Below are 16,775 nucleotides of genomic sequence, written 5' to 3' on the forward strand. Positions count from 1 at the left end.
TGAAATGACATCAGTATTCGAATAAGTTTCATTGGTGTCTTTAAAAGTAGGAAAGATTACAATATGAAGGAAGGGGAAGGGGAGTTAGGGATTGGAATAACTTAACTTACCAAGGGAGATGTTCAATAAATTTCCAGTTTCTTTGCAATCATTTAAGAAAAGGGTAGGAAAACAACAGATAGGGAATCTGCCATCTGGGCGGCTGCCCTAAATGCAGGTCAGTAGTGATTGATTGATTGATTGATTGATTGATTGATTGATTATATCTGCAAAGATTTCTCTGAGCAAGCAACTAAGGTTAACTCAAGAGATAGTTTATTGTCATATCTCGTACATGGACACTGGCAATATCCGTGAAGCAGGGTGTAGGTCTTGCTTACACGTAGTCTTAGTAGTGTTTTAAGTAACAGTTCAGGGACCACCAATTAACTGAATAGTCCTAGCCACCCGGAGACCCAATGTCCGAGATGTCCCTCCTCTCACTCCCGCGGCTAGTCAGCAATATTGTCCATAGGATATAACAGCAGAATCGCATTCCAAAAATCAACTTAGTTCATGCATACGATCTTGTAAACTCTACATTTAAAGATAGTTGTTCTTTTTTATAATGTTTAACTAATTTGTTTTATCGCGGGAACAGTTATTCTTAGTGCAAAAGCACGAACCTGCCACGCATGCGTATCAGGGGGAGAGGTGATACTCCCACGTGGCGCGTCCCAGGTGGCGGATAGGGGGGTCCTAACCGGCTTGCCGGCGGACTTGAGGGAAATAAAATACCTCTCGCGGACCAAACACACTACCCCCTGCGGGTGGGGGACGCACATGTAGAATACGCCCGCGGTATCCCCTGCCTGTCGTAAGAGGCGACTACAAGGGGCGACCAAGGGATGACTGAATGAGAACCATGAAACTACTCTTGATTCGTACCATCATGCGGGGAACACCATGGGTTGCATGTACTTGCGAGTAGTATCACTAAATTGGTACGAAATCGGTTTGTGATTAGTTGCAGTAAAAAGCCTGGCCTGGTGGATTCCAGTACCCGTGCGTTGTACCCATGTGGGCAACACCGCGGGCCTGGGCGTAGCCTGTGAGTTGTACCGTTATATGAGCGGCACCGTGGGTCAGCGTTGCCTATGATTGGTACCCACTATGTGAGGAACACCACGGGAATACCGGCGCCCGTGACTAGTACACTTAGGTGAGGAACCTTACCGGTTTGCGTTGGCTATGAGTGGCGCCATTGTGTGAGAAACACCATCGGTCTGCGTTCCCTGTACGAATTGCAATACTTGTGAGTAGTACCATCTTGTGTGGACCACCGTGAGTCTTCGCTACTTTTGATCAGTACCCCAAAATGACAAATACCATGGTTCTACTTTACTCGCGACATGTACCATTCTGTGGGGCCTTAGACATGAATTTAGCACCCCTTCAGACATCAAGCATCATTGTGCTTTATAAATGGTCCCTTGGTCAGTAATACTCTAATTAACTACTTTCTTTTTGAGTCTGATCCACTGTTTTTGTTTTTTTGTTTTTTTGTAGGGTTCATGTCCATCCATTCATTCTTCATAACATGTTTTATTTTATTTTAGTCAGTGGATGCCTTTGAATTTTTTGTTATTTCATTTCGTACCATTAGGGGCCGATGACCTCGATGTTAGGCCCCTTTAAACAACAAGCATCATCATCATCTTAGTGGAAAAAAAATCAATTTCTGTACAGGCCACGAAGACCACCAAAGAAGTTGAAGTTGATGGCAAAGGTTCTCACTGTTCGGAACTTCGGCACTAAGTGGTACGTGTGCCCAACCGGCTTTGTTCCAAGGATTTAAACTGGTATTAATTTCCATCCATTTGGAGAAATTTTACCTCAAAAACTGACAGAGTACACCTTGAAACACACAACCCTTGTTAAAGTCCTTTTAGGGAAGTAATAATAATGTTATTGGTTTTACGTCTCACTACTTTCAAGATTTTTTTGAGATGCCAAGGCGCCGAAATGTTGCCCGTACCTGCATCTATCAACACGAGGCTGGCTTATTTGATTCTCCGGATCCCAAGATGGTAGATTCAAACCCGTCAGAAGTAATCGGTTTTTTGAAGGGCGGAAGAAAGTCCATTCGATACTCCATGTTGTACGATGTTGTCAAGTAAAAGATATCTGGTGACACATTCGGTGTTCATTCGACAAAATTAATTAGAACTCAGCCATAGACGCCCAAGAGAGATTCTGTTTACTCTACCTTCTAGTAAGCCCAGAGTAAAACGGAACGTCGAACTTGACGAGCGGGCAGCCTGAAGACGGTAGCTGAGGCCATACAATTATTATTATTATTATTATTATTATTATTATTATTATTATTATTATTATTATTATTATTATTATTATTATTATTATTATTATTATTATTACCAGACTGAGCCCACCCGGTGGCCATGATCGTTAAGGCGTTGAAGTCTAAACGGTCTGACACTGTTTGTAGCCGGTTCGAGTCCCGTTCGTCGAAAGAAATTCACCATCAGAATGCTGGCCGGGAGGGCAGGAGAGATGATGGTATACCATTTCTAATCACTAGATTGTGAGCCAAGATTTTCGTCCGCTGATGATGCTTTGATTTGGAATATTCTTTCCTCTTTCTCATGATGCTAAGATATCTCATTTAGGAACAGACTATTGTTCTTATTATAATTAATCCAAATCATGATACAGTTCAATGAGAGAAGAATGTAATGAATTTGTGACCAAGACAGTTAATTTTCTGAAAGCAATGTAGGGACTACACATTGGAAAAATGACTTTCGGATGGCAATTGTTATTCTTCCTGACATTTCTCCTAATTTAATAAGCGCTACGAAACAATGTAAAATTAATATAAAAAATCACAATAAAATTGAACTGAATAGTCACAGTACTCCATTTCCGATTTAAACCTATTTTAACGGCTATACGCGTCATTGTAAGGGAAATGAGTTAAAGCCAGAACAATGAAAGGTGGGACATTGGAAGATCCTCTAGGTCTCACAAAATTAACGCATTCGGGATTGGAATTATGAAGTGCCGACCAAGAAATGTCAGCTACGAAGTATGGGAGGAGGACCCTGCTACAAGTAAGTTAGGTGCAAGCAATGCCAAGCTCAGCTGGCCATGTGGTTGCTGCACGTTTTCATGAAGTTGATCCTTTGGCTAGGAGGAATTGATTTAATTTGATTTCATTTTTGTTTTTGTTTTAATCATCAACTACTCCAATTACAGATGATATAATAAATACAATAATAATAATAATAATAATAATAATAATAATAATAATAATAATAATAATAATAATAATAATAATAATAATAATAATAATATAACAAAGCAATTTACAGAACCCATATGGAAGAATTTTGCACCGAAGTTTCAGTCTTATGCTACTGTGGTACGGGTGGTGCAGATTTAAAGACATTCGGAGAACGACTTGTGCGTCTGGATGTTGTGAAAGGAGCTACTCATAGATCCAGTTGTGCTGCAATATCAATTTCTGGCCCAGTGAGGAAAGCAATGGCAAATTACCTCACTCCTCATCATTCTTAGTACGCTTCATTTTAGCGCCACCATTGGTTTTTGTGGTTTCCCTATAACCACACAACCTCTGGAGGTTCTATTTGGGGATCGAATCAGCTTCCGGGCTGAAGACCTAACAGACATGTGGAAGAAGAGAAATTGGAAACAGAATTATATGCACATCCGAAATAACTGATAGATAAAAGAAGGGTATATAACTTCCATTTACCCAATACGCAGAATAAGAGAACAGGAAGACTTTATCTACGAAAACCTCATGGCACTACAGACCTTGAAGGGCCTTGGCCTACCAAGCGACCTCTGCTCAGCCCGAAGACCTGCAGCTTACGAGGTGTCGTGTTGTCAGCACGACGAATCCTCTCGACCGTTATTCTTGGCTTTATAGACCGGGGCCGCTATCTCACCGTCAGACAGCTCCTCATTTCTAATCGCGTAGGCTGAGTGGACCTCGAACCAGCCCTTCAGGTCTAGGCAAAAATCCCTGACCTCGCGGGGAATCGAACCCGGGGCCTCCGGGTAAGAGGCAGGTACGCTACCCGTGCACCATTTATCTACGAGACGCCCATAAGATGTCCACGAATTTCACTAGCTGACGAGTGGAATATGTCTACCATCCGACTGATTTCATTCAGTGATCTTAGGGCTTGCATAAACCAACAGTTCTCTGCACTTGGGTAAGCGAAAGATGACAGTCTGTTTGGTGTTACGAAAAGGACAATCAATCAATCAATCAATCAATCAATCAATCAATCAATCAATCAATCAATCAATCAATCAATCAATCAATCAATCAATCAATCAATCAATCAATCAATCGTAATTGATCTGTCGCCCAGGTGGCAGATTACCTATCACTTGCTTACCTAGTTTTTCTTAAATTATTTCAAAGAACTCCCCTGCGTTTGAAAGCTACATTCAAACTTTTTCGTCTACTAATGTCATGCCTCACCATATCTCCACAGACAGCTCGGAGCATACCGCTTAGTCGAGCAGCTCGTCTTCTTACTCCCAAGTCTTCCCAGCCCGAAGTTTTCAACATTTTAGTAACACTACTCTTTTGTCGTAAATCACCCAGAACAAATCGTGCTGTTTCCCTTTGGATCTTTTCCAGTTATCGTATTAAGTAATTCTGGTGTGTGTCCCATACATTGAAACCATACACTAATTGGAGTCTTACCAGAGATTTATAAGCTCTATCTCCTTTAAATCCTAACTACAATCCCCTCATAGCTATATAAAGAGATCTGTAATCTTTATTTACGACCTCCTTAATGGGATTACCTTAATGAAGATCTTTCCTCTAAGTACTTACAGTGATCCCCATGAGGTACTATCACCCATCAACACAATAATTAAAGTTGAGAGGACTTCTCCTATTGGTAAAACTTACAGCCTCACTTTTCATCCCGCTTACTATCATATCACAGTCTGCTGTCCATCTCACAACATTGTCGAGGTGTTTTTGTACTAGTTCACAATCCTGTAACGTGTTTATTACTTTCTTTTTTTTTTACAAGTTGCTGAACGTCACACCGACACAGATAGGTCCTGTGGCAATGACGGGATAGGAGAGGGAAGGAAGCGGCCGTGGCCTTAATCAAGGTACAGCCCCAGCATTTGCCTGGTTTGAACATGGGAAACCACGGAAAACCATCTTCAGGGCTGCCGACAGTGGGGTTCGAACCCACTATCTCCCGAATAGTGGATACTGGCCGCATTTAAGCGACTGCATCTATCGAGCTCCGGTATTATTTATTACTATATACAGTATAACATCATCCACAAAAAGCCCTACCTGTGATTTCAGTTCTGTACTCTTACCTACAAGAAAACATAAGGTTCAGCCTTGTGGGACCCCCGCCCCCTACCTCTTAATCGTTACAGGATCAGATAATCATTGGTAATTTTGGTACCGGTAACAATAATTGGTATCTTTTGAAATCAATTAGAGCAGTCTAGCAAATTACTAACACATTTGAGTACGAAACCTACGTTCACATGCCTGTATCAAGTTCTAAGTGACTCAGTATGCATCTTTGAACAAATCAGATCATAATCTACCGATGACAATTTCGTAGACAAACACCTCACACTGATCCATTTTGAGAATCTGATCTACACTCGTTCCAAGGCAATTTTTAAATATTGGTGCGAAAGAGTCTAAATCTCACAATAGTAGACTCAATCGTATGAGTGAGAAATATAGGGTGCCAATAGTGAGACAATGGATTGGAAACTACAACAGTTTCTTTGGAGGAAGCCTTATTAACGCCGAATACGCCGTGCTCGTTGAGAAGGAATAAGCCAAGTGTGTGAACTTGGAGGAAGAGACTTTATACTTTCGTAATCAGAGGCTGCTACCGCCTAAATTTCACACTCGGAGCGATTAAGCTCCGTTAAGTCACACTTGAGATCTCATCATATACTGCCTTCATTGTTCCCAGATGGAGTAATCAAATATGGGGGAAATATTCAATGGAATGTATTCTCTCTGTATCCTTGTTCCGCTAATTAATTCCTGTCTGTAATGAGGTTAAAGTGTTATAGATCTTAAAATCATTAAGTCATACGAAGAATTACTTCCTTGTTAGTGTGCGTAAAACAATAGATAATTAATGAGCTCCTTAAATGAATATTAGTCATTCCTTGTTACATAAAAAGATTCAGTTTTGTAATCAAATGGGTCATGGGCTCGAACCATTGTAACAGTAGGCCTCACAGTAGGCCTATTCTTCTTCTTTTTCTTAATCTGTTTACCCTCCAGGGTTGGTTTTTCCCTCGGACTCAGCGAGGGATCCCACCTCTACCAGCTCAAGGGCAGTGTCCTGGAGCTTCAGACTCTGGGTCGGGGATACAACTGGGGATAATGACCAGTACCTTGCCCAGGCGGCCTCACCTGCTATGCTGCACAGGGGACTTGCGGAGGGATGGGAAGATTGGAAGGGACAGGCAAGGAAGAGGGAAGGAAGCGGCCGTGGCCTTAAGTTAGGTACCATCCCGGCATTTGCCTGGAGGAGAAGTGGAAAACCACTTCCAGGATGGCTGAGGTGGGAATCGAACCCACCTCTACTCAGTTACCCTCCCGAGGCTAAGTGGACCCCGTTCCAGCCCTCGTACCACTTTTTAAATTTCGTGGCAGAGCGGGAATTGAACCCGGGCCTCCGGGGGTGGCAGCTAATCACACTAACCACTACACCACAGAGGCGGACTAGCCTATTCTTACCAGACTAATTTAACCTGCTGCTCAATTGTTTTTCTTTCCTGGCACTTTTCCCAATCATCTGGGGTCGGTACTTATGTATATTAAGTCTAGTTTTTCGACCAGATGCTCTTCCTGGTGCCAACCCTTTGTGGAGGAATGTACTCGCTATTTTGTGTCTCTGTGGTGTTTGGTATTATGATCACAGTCACTGGACCTCTAGTTGTATGTGGATGCCGAACAAAAGGACGTGACATCCATTTCGAAAATCCCACATCCGTTGATTTGAAATAAAAATCCACGTTCCTGTGGTTGGTAATATCATGTTTTTTTTTTTTTTTTTTTGCTAGGGGCTTTACGTCGCACCGACACAGATAGGTCTTATGACGACGATGGGATAGGAAAGGCCTAGAAGTTGGAAGGAAGCGGCCGTGGCCTTAGTTAAGGTACAGCCCCAGCATTTGCCTGGTGTGAAAATAGGAAACCACGGAAAACCATTTTCAGGGCTGCCGATAGTGGGATTCGAACCTACTATCTCCCGGATGCAAGCTCACAGCCGCGCGCCTCTACGCGCACGGCCAACTCGCCCGGTAATATCATGTTCATCGAAACCGGGGCCTTCGGGTGAGGGGCTGTCATGTTACTCCTACATCACAGGGCTCGCCAAGCGAGTGCTGAGCCATCGTTATATTGGATCAGGGATAGGGATAGATCGAAGTGCAGCACTGATTACTCACCGATTAACGCGCATTAATCACAAACACCCAGCCCCGAGCTGGAAAAATTAACCAAACGTGACTAAAATCCGCGGAACGGCCGGGAATTGAACCGTAGATTCTAGGAACCGAAGGCAACTATGCAGGCTATTCCTTACAGGAATCCTGCAGTCTGTTATTCAAATAAGTGATGAGAAAACCTGTGGCCCACGCAGCCCATTAAGTGCGTTTAACTGCCATGACGATTGCTGCCCAACCAGATGACCTGCAGATATTGGAGTTTCTCGTGGTCAGAGTGACGGCATCCTCATCCGTATGCATTGTCTTTCATAACCGTGTTGTCTGCTTCTCATATCAACCACTCATTACTTGAACTCGCGAGGGTGCTTAACCTAGAATTAAAATCCTTGGACTGCTGAGAGTTGAAACCGGCGCATTCAGTTAAGAGACAGGTATGCTACTCCCCATTACGGGGCTGGCCAAGTGAATGCTAAGCCATCGTTATACTGGATCTGGGATAAAGATAGGTCGAGGTGCAACAGTGATTACGTAGCTTTCATTTCCTGCAAAAAGTTCACAAACTTTAAAAAAGACTATCCCAAGCTATTTGAGGCCTCGTCAACTGTTTGGTTTACTAACCGACGGTTGCTGTACTTGGAGACAGTAGTGATTGTTGTGTAGTCAGCATGGTGGATCCCCCTGCTATTAAGGCCAGTTTACTTGACCGATACTATAATATTCGGAATGATATAGCTCCTCAATTGTCCTTGTGAGGCTGACTGAATACTGTTCTAGAGATTCAAACAAAATTAAATTCATGGTAGAGTGGGGATCGAACTCATGGCCTCCCAAACAATAGCTTGCAACGCTAACCGGTAGACGAAGGACGTTTTGACCAGAGATTTCTTCTTATAATAATAATATACGTGTACGTTCCAACTAACTATTTCAATGGTTTTCGGGAACGTCAAAGTGCCTGAATTTTGCCCTGCATGAGTTCTTTTACGTGCCAGTAAATCTCCCGACACGGGGATTTCATCTTCGCTAGATCACAGATTTTCAGTGACGTTACAATGGGAAAGGGCTTGAACTGAAACGAAAGCGGCCGTGGCCTTAATTAAGATACAGCCCCAAACTTTGCATGATTTGAAAATGGGAATCCCCGGAAAAAACCGTCTTCAGGGCTGTCGACGATAGGGTTTGAACCCGCTATATCCCGAATACAAGGCGATAGCTACGTGACCCAAACCACACAGCCACTTGCTCCGTATAGTAGGTTCGAAACCCTCCGTCGGCAGCCTTGAAGATGGATTTCCGTGGTTTCCCGTTTTCACACGAGGCAAGTGCTGGGTCTGTCCCTTAATAAAGGCATCGGTCGCTTCCTTCCCAGTCCTAGCCCATTACTATCCCATCGTCGTCCTAAGACCTATCTGTGTCGGTGCGACGTACAACAAAAACAAAAAGAATGTAAACTTACTAACCGATAGATTTCACACACAGACAGCAGCATATCAGGTAGAGGGTTTTGGTTATCGTATTTGTCTGTTTCAAACTATGACTAGGAGAGATAAAAGTGTCGCAGCACTTTAAATAAGACACTGTTTTTGCCAGAATACCTCAAAATCCGGAAACTACAGTTCAATTCTTCAGCTTATCCTAGCTCTTTCTGGGTTCGTTGTAGTCATCTTGCATTATACAGAATTTGGCTGAGTTTTCTAAAACTCCATAGCCTTCCTGACGACATGTGATTTTTCAGGTAATAATAACCTAATCATAATAATAATAATTTCAATAATAATCTCATCTGACTGATGTTACATTGGTGCAGCCCTTGTATTTTTTTTTTTTTTTGCTAGTTGTTTTACGTCGCACCGATACAGATAGGTCTTACGGCGACGATGGGACAGGAAAGGGCTAGGAGTGGGAAGGAAGCGGCCGTGGACTTAAGGTACAGCCCCAGCATTTGCCTGGTGTGAAAATGGGAAACCACGGAAAACCATTTTCAGGGCAGCCCTTGTAAGGCAGACCCTCCTATGAGGATGGGCGGAGCCTGACGTGTATAAGAAACCGCATGTAAGTGTGCTGGAGAGTAGTATTATGTGTGTTGTGCGACTTGAAGGAATGTTAGGAACACTACAAACATTCGGTCCCCGAGCCAAGGGAATTAGTCTTTCACGGTTAACATATCATGAACTAGCTGGGGATCGAACCCGTGACTCCGAAGCCCGAAGGTCAAGACGCTGACCAGTAAGCTACAGAGCCGGAATGTTTCACACGAAAATTCCATACTAGAATTCATTTAGATTCGAGCCTCGGCTGTTTGAATGGAAAGCCGACAGCTGTCACAGCGGTAATCACACTTCAATTTCTGCATTATAAATTGTATTATGTGGATCTATGCAAACATGTCTCAGCATAGGATGAACTCACTCCCACACAGTAATATAGGATGAAATCCTTATTTTCTACTTCTGTTGACTACATTTTATGGAACAATTCCTTCACTTCGTTTTTAAAAATATTTTTATATAACAGTGCGCTCGGGTTCAACAACGTAGCTTCCCAACCGTTGGTCCTGTTTCTTCTTCTTTCTGGCCTTTTCTCAGTTACTTCCGGTCGGCACTAGATGTGGATTTAGCCCAGGTCGTTTACCTTTCCTGATGCCACCCTTACGTGGGGGATTTATCCACCAGTAGTGCGAAGCGTTGTATGTATATTAAGTGGTGTGTATTTTTACGAACGCAAATACCCACTCCCCGAACCAGAGGAATTAATCAGACCACCGAGCGAGCTGGCCGTGTAGTTAGGATCGCCCAGCTGTGAGCTTGCATTCGGGAGATAGTGGGTTCGAATCCCTCCAGCGGCAGCTCTGAATGTGGTTTTCCATGGTTTCCAATTTTCACAACAGGCAAATGCTGAGACTGTACCTTAAGTAAGGCCACAACCGATACCTTTCTAAGTCTAGCCTTTCCCATCCTTTCGTCATCCAAAACCTTCGCGCTGTGTTAGTGCGACGTTAAACAAGCGGTGTATAATAATAATAATAATAATAATAATAATAATAATAATAAGAAGAAGAAGAAGAAGAAGAAGAAGTTACAATTTTTCGGCCCGATCGGGAATCGAACCCGTACAATGCTGACCATTCAGCCAAGGAGCTGGACGATTCCTAGCCCTATTCTCCTTCTTTTTCTACCGCTTTTCCCACATCTGTGGGGTCGCGGGTGCGATTTGCGTCGCACATGTGGATTTTGCCCTGTTTTATGGCCGGACACCCTTCCTGACGCTAACCTTATATGGTGGGATGTAATCACTATTGTGTGTTTCTGTGGTGGTTGGTAATGCGGTGTGTTGCCTGAATATGAAGAGGAGAGTGTTGGGACATACACAAATACCCAGTCCCCGAACAAGAAGAATTACTCAGAAAAGATTAAAGTAACTGACCCGACCGGGAATCAAACCCGGGACCCTCAGAGCCGACGGGCAGTACGCTGACCATTCAGCCAACGAGTCGATTCCTAGCCCTCTATGAATTTAAATTTCAGCGATAAAAAAGATGACACTGAATAATTAATGTTATTTGCTTTACGTACCACTAACTACTTTTATGATTTTCAGAGACGCCGACGTGCCGAAATTTAGTCCCGCAGGAGTTCTTTTACGTGCCGGTAAATCTACCGATACGGGGTTGACGTATTTCAGCACCTTCAAATACCACTGGACTGAGCCAGGATCGAACCTGCCAAGTTGGAGTCAGAAGGCCAGCGCCTCAAACGCCACTCAGCGCGGCTAATGACACCGAAAAGCGAAGGGGGTTAAATCTATCGTAATCCTGCAAATAGATTTCCCATCTCAAAACCAGATGATTAATAAAGTGTTTCCTAGCTTGTAGTCCACGGACCTTTCCTAATCAATGAAAATGAAAACCTACAACCTGTTTTCCAGTCAATGACCGGGTCAGGGATGTAATGAATGAAGCATATATAGGCTGTTAGTACGATGGGGTCACCACTCCCAAAGTGATTTATTAATGACTGATAGAAGCAATGAAATAAGAATGGAGAGTGTTGCTGGAATGAAAGTTCACAGGGAAAACCGGAGTACCCGGAGAATAAACCTGCCCCGCCTCCGCTTTGTCCAGCACAAATCTCACAGGGAGTGACCGGGATTTGAAGCACGGTATCCAGCGGTGAGAGGCCGACGCGCTGCCGTCTGAGCCACGGATGCTACCCTTCCTCATCAATCCTAGCCACAATTAACTACAAACATTCACAGCTACGCGAGTGACGAGGGGAGGCGTGGTAGCCGGGTGGCATCGTCACTGGCTTCCTACGACGGTAGCCACGATTTGAATTCCAGCCTATGCACATGGGATTTTTGAAATGAAAAGTCACGTCCCTGTGGCTCGGATTCCACGTAAAACTGGAGATCCTGTGGTTATGATTATGTGATAAACAATCTCGTAAAACTATAAGATTGGATTGTATGGTTTTTAAGAGTTACAAGACTGGCTTACGCACGAAACACATTTGATTTGAACTGAAATGTTCCATGTTCTTTACACGAAGCAAGGAGAAATATGTCTCAATATAGAACGAATGTAAAGTATCATTCAGGAAGTTAACACTTTCATGTTTCATTTCAATGTACTAAACAAATGAAAACAGAAGTTGCCTGTAAGAAATGGTGTCAGTGGACTTCTTACCGTGCATTTGCAGATGCATTAGGTCCCTCGCGAACATCCCAACCACCAGGTGGACCAGCAGCACGAATGCTGACAAGATTAGGAGGCGTATCAGCATGTTGCATTAGTCCACTAGTCTAGCTAACAATAACACATATTTCCACATTGATCACTGAAACCATCGTAACTTTTCACTACATTCATACACCAGTTTCACTCTTCAAAAAACTGTTTGAAGTATTCAATCACAAAGTAACACTTGGTTTTCTTCCGATGTCTCGCATTGGATAGTTGCTGGCTGCACCACCATATACCCCTACACTTTCCACTGCCTTCAACCAACTGCGCTCGCTAGAGTGAGTGAGTGACTGACCTGCTCCCAGCGGACAGGTCCTGCACCAGTGGCTGGCCCACATTCATACCTCCCGACTGGTAAGTGTTGGGAATACTCGGTAAAGCTTTAAATATCAACCAACTAGTCCTTGACTTTAGAGTTCAGGTTTTAGGGCCGAACAGATAAATTATGAGAACTTCAGGAAAGCTTTTCCGGTCTCACGGAGAGACACGTTGAGGTAGGTGTTTTAAAATGTATTTATTCATATCTGACGTTTAATCCATACCGCTAACTACAGAATATTTATTTTACACTAATTGCTGGACCCATCAATAACGGGTGAGCATCTGTACAATTGCAACAGTAATGCTATCTAGCGGAGATGAATGACAGGAGAAGGTGATTTAAAAAAAAGCTTGTTGTTTAACGTGACTGCTGATAACGTGGTCAAAGCCACCAGTCCTTCCGTTTTACGTGGAATCCAAACCACAGTAACGTGACTTTTCATTTCAGAAATCCCACATGCCTAGACCAGGATTCGAACCTTGGCCGTCTTGTGAGAAGCTAGTGGCTAAGCCATTCGCCTATCACGCCGCAGTAGAAGGATACATCATACCTTAATAAAACATAGTCAGTGATTGTAATGTTTTCTTTCATTCTTAACGTGTCAGCGATGCTCGCCGTTGATGACATTTGCACAAAAATTTAAATTCAAGAATATCTCCATTATAAAATATGTGATGCTGGACTTTCTATAATGTTTGTTATATACATTTTTAGATAGAATCCACCTGTGCGGTGTAATGGTTCCCTCCCGGCTCTGCCACGAAATTTGAAAAGTGGTACGAGGACTAGAACGGGGTCCACTCAGCCTCCGGAGGTCAACCGAGTAGACGGGGGTTCGATTTCCACCTCAACTATCTTCGAACAGGTTTTTTCAGTGGTTTACCCACTTCTTCTTCTTCTTCTTCTTCTTCTTCTTCTTCTTCTTCTTCTTCTTCTTCTCTTCTCATCCTTGCAAACCCCGGGAAGTCCCTAACCTATGGCCATTGCCGCTTCCTTCCCTCTTCCTTGCTTACCCCTTCCAATACTATCATCCCCCTTAAGACCCTTGTTCAGCATGGCAGGTGAGGCCGCCTGGCGAGGTACTGGTGCTACTTCCCAAGTTGTATCCACCCGATCAAATGTCTCACGCTCCAGGACACTGCCCTTGAGGCGGTAGAGGTGGGATCCCTCGCTGAGTCCGGAGGAAAAGGCAACCCTGGAGGGTAATCAGATTAAAAATAATAATAATAATGTTATTAGTTTTACGTCCCTCTAACTATTCTTACGGTTTTAGGAAACAGCAAAGTGCCGTAATTTTATCCCAGAGGAATCATTTTACGTGCCATTCAGTCTCTACCGTCTGAGCCACGCAGCCTGGCAGAAAACGGCATGTTTCGTCCGTGTGAATAGTTACGTATTACTTCTTAACTGTAATATACATCCAAGAGTTACTAAGTCCTTCAATTACCCAACTGCCATTCGCTTCCATAGCGTAACAATTAGCGCTATTAGCTTCCGTCGTCGGAATCTCGGGTTCGATTTCTGGTATTGTCAAAGATTAAAGACTGGCAAAAGGGCTGGTATGTGGCAACTCGCCCACATTGCAAGTGTGCCTGAAAACAGCTGCACCGCGTCGAGAAGAGGACGGGAAGTTACTTTTCCCCAAAAAAACTATTCACTAATATGAGCAGAAGAAGTGTTAAACTCATTCCGTTCGCTAATTCAGTAAATTTGGAGATCAGCATGTGAGAGTACATATGCGAATCTAGTGGATATTTACACCTTTCTAATATCTAAAACTATACCGTTCATTGGTATTTTACTAGACTATAAAACCTAGAAGTTTTTCATTCCTCTTGACCAATTTTCGCCTAGATAAGTGTGAACATATGCATCGATATAGGCTACCTCAGTACACAGGACGTCTTTGAATCAAGTGAAGTAGAAACCCCAGTGCCTCAGCCTGGCATTATTTTAATTTATTTCCTCCAGGTTCTCTTTCATCTTTCCTATACCGAGCTCGATAGCTGCAGTCGCTTAAGTGCGGCCATTATCCAGTATTCGGGAGATAGTAGGTTCGAACCCCACTGTCGGCAGCCCTGAAAATGGTTTTCCGTGGTTTCCCATTTTCACACGAGGAAAATGCTGGGACTGTACCTTAATTAAGGCCACGGCCGCTTCCTTCCAACTCCCAGCCCTTCCCTGTCCCATCGTCGCCATAAGACCTATCTGTGTCGGTGCGACGTAAAGCAACCAACAACAAAAAAAACATCTTTCCTATCTGATCTCCATTGGTCAATGCTTGGACCCTGACGGAATGAGGTCTGCGAGACCTTAGGAAGTCCTTCATTTTCCTATTTTTTGATGCCCATTCCCTTTTGCCTCAGAAGTATTCGTTCTTCGAAAGTTAGAACCTCTTTCTCCTCTGATTCAAGTTAAGGGCGAATGATTAAATCGTTACGGTACATTTCCCCAGAAAATGATAACCACTACCACGGAATAAAATGAAATTGAAATCTCTGAATGGTTTTGGTCTTTTTTTTAGTCGTACCGACACGGATAGGTCTTATGGTGGTGATGGGATAGGAAAGGCCTAGGAGTGGGAAAGAAATGGCCGTGGACTTAATTAAGGTACAGTCCCAGCATTTGTCTGGTTGTGAAAATGGGAAACTACGGAAATCCATCTTCAGGGCTGCCGACAGTGGGCTTCGAACCCACTATCTCCCGGATGCAAGCTCACACCTGCGCGACACTAACAGCACGGCCAACTCGCCTGGTGCTTTTGGTCTAAGTATGACCCGAATATGATTCTGATTTTCCGAGACATATGAAAACAATTATTTTCCTTTGAAATGAAATGGCGTATGGCTTTTAGTGCCGGGAGTGTCCGAGGACAAGTTCGGCTCGCCAGTTGCAGGTCTTTTGAGTTGACACCCGTAGGCGACCTGAGCGTCGTGATGAGGATGAAATTATGATGAAGACTGTACCGGGCGGTACACCTCCGCGCCGCTAATTTAAAATTTGCGCCAGTTGAAACTCTCCTACTGGAGGAAGCCTGAACTTTAACTACAGTGCTAATTCTCAAGTTTTTCAGAAGATGTCACTACTTGTAAATTTTGAAGTTTCTGAACTGGGTCGTTTTCGATGTATTTTTGTTTTGCCTGTAGTAAGAAGTGCGACATTCTCTTCTGGATGGCACTACTGAAGGACTACAATGGTGCACCCTAGTGCGAAGTGAAAGAACTGTTTTTTGGAGAAAATTGGTGTTCAAAAGTTTGTTCTTTGTTAAATTTCTTTCAGTCATTGTTTAAGTTGGCAATATTAACCCTTTCTTTCTCCTTGTTTTGAATTTACCAATCCCGAATTTCTCGAATTAATTTTCCACCAATAATGTGTTTCTTCTTCATCTTGTGTAGGGGTTTTCTTGGTTAGCCAATAAAATTCTTGTGGGAGGGTGTTCTCATTCTTGAAACGCCTCGAACTTTCCGCGAGAGTATATAAACTGCTGATTTTCGGGTCTCCGCGCCACTTCAGTAACATCTTTCAGTGTGTAAAGTACGTAGCAGGGGGCGGGAAGCGCCTCTTTCTTCGGGCAGCAGTTCATCCACAAGGTAATGGCCGTTTAATAACTTCTTTTCTTGCTAGCTCAGCAGTTTAACTCTCGGGGCAGGTCCGAAGCCTTTTACCATGTAACTTTCCCTTAAAATGTAGAGACACTCGGTATCAATTCTATCTGTTTAAACTATAAATTGGGATAGAGAGAGCTTAACCCTCTCGAGCTCCCACTCATATTGCTTTGAGGTGAACTTATTTTCTCAACCGTTTCTTCCATTCTAGCGTAATGTAAATTGTCTTCTCATATAAGTCACCTCTTTAGTATGGGATTAGCCCTTGCATTAACGGCCTAGTGCCAAGTAGGTTTTAAACAAAATGTATTCTCAAGTTGGTATTTTAGAGGCCAGGTAATTAACCTGTTTCTTTACTTAATAGGCCTCAGTAGGTTGGGTATTTTACCCCTGTTTTCATGTCCTGAGAGGACAATTTGAAAGTGGAGTTTGGTGTGGCCTTTGATAGGCTGGAACTTAAGAGCGGGTTGCTCTTTCTAAAATTTTGTTTTCTGCGCGCCTCGAGGAGGCTTTACTGTGTAATTGGGAGCAAGTGCTCCTGGGCATGATTGGGGTCTTCTGCCCCTTTGTTGAATTCTGTATATCGTAAGGTTGGGCTTAT

At 43.3% G+C, this 16,775-nt stretch overlaps 1 protein-coding gene across 1 annotated transcript in view; it reads right to left on the reverse strand.

The window, feature by feature from the left end:
• The window catches only part of LOC136865446 (uncharacterized), a 362,527-nt gene extending 350,036 nt beyond the window's left edge, over window positions 1-12,491 (reverse strand). Inside the window, exon 1 of the mRNA XM_067142407.2 lies at window positions 12,191-12,491. Coding sequence (XP_066998508.2) covers window positions 12,191-12,287 — 97 coding nt within the window. The 5' untranslated portion in view covers window positions 12,288-12,491. The remainder of the gene's footprint in view (window positions 1-12,190) is intronic.
• Between the last annotated feature and the right edge of the window lie 4,284 nt (window positions 12,492-16,775).

This window comes from Anabrus simplex, chromosome 1 (assembly GCF_040414725.1).
Source record: "Anabrus simplex isolate iqAnaSimp1 chromosome 1, ASM4041472v1, whole genome shotgun sequence".
NCBI classification, from domain to species: Eukaryota; Metazoa; Arthropoda; class Insecta; order Orthoptera; family Tettigoniidae; genus Anabrus; species Anabrus simplex.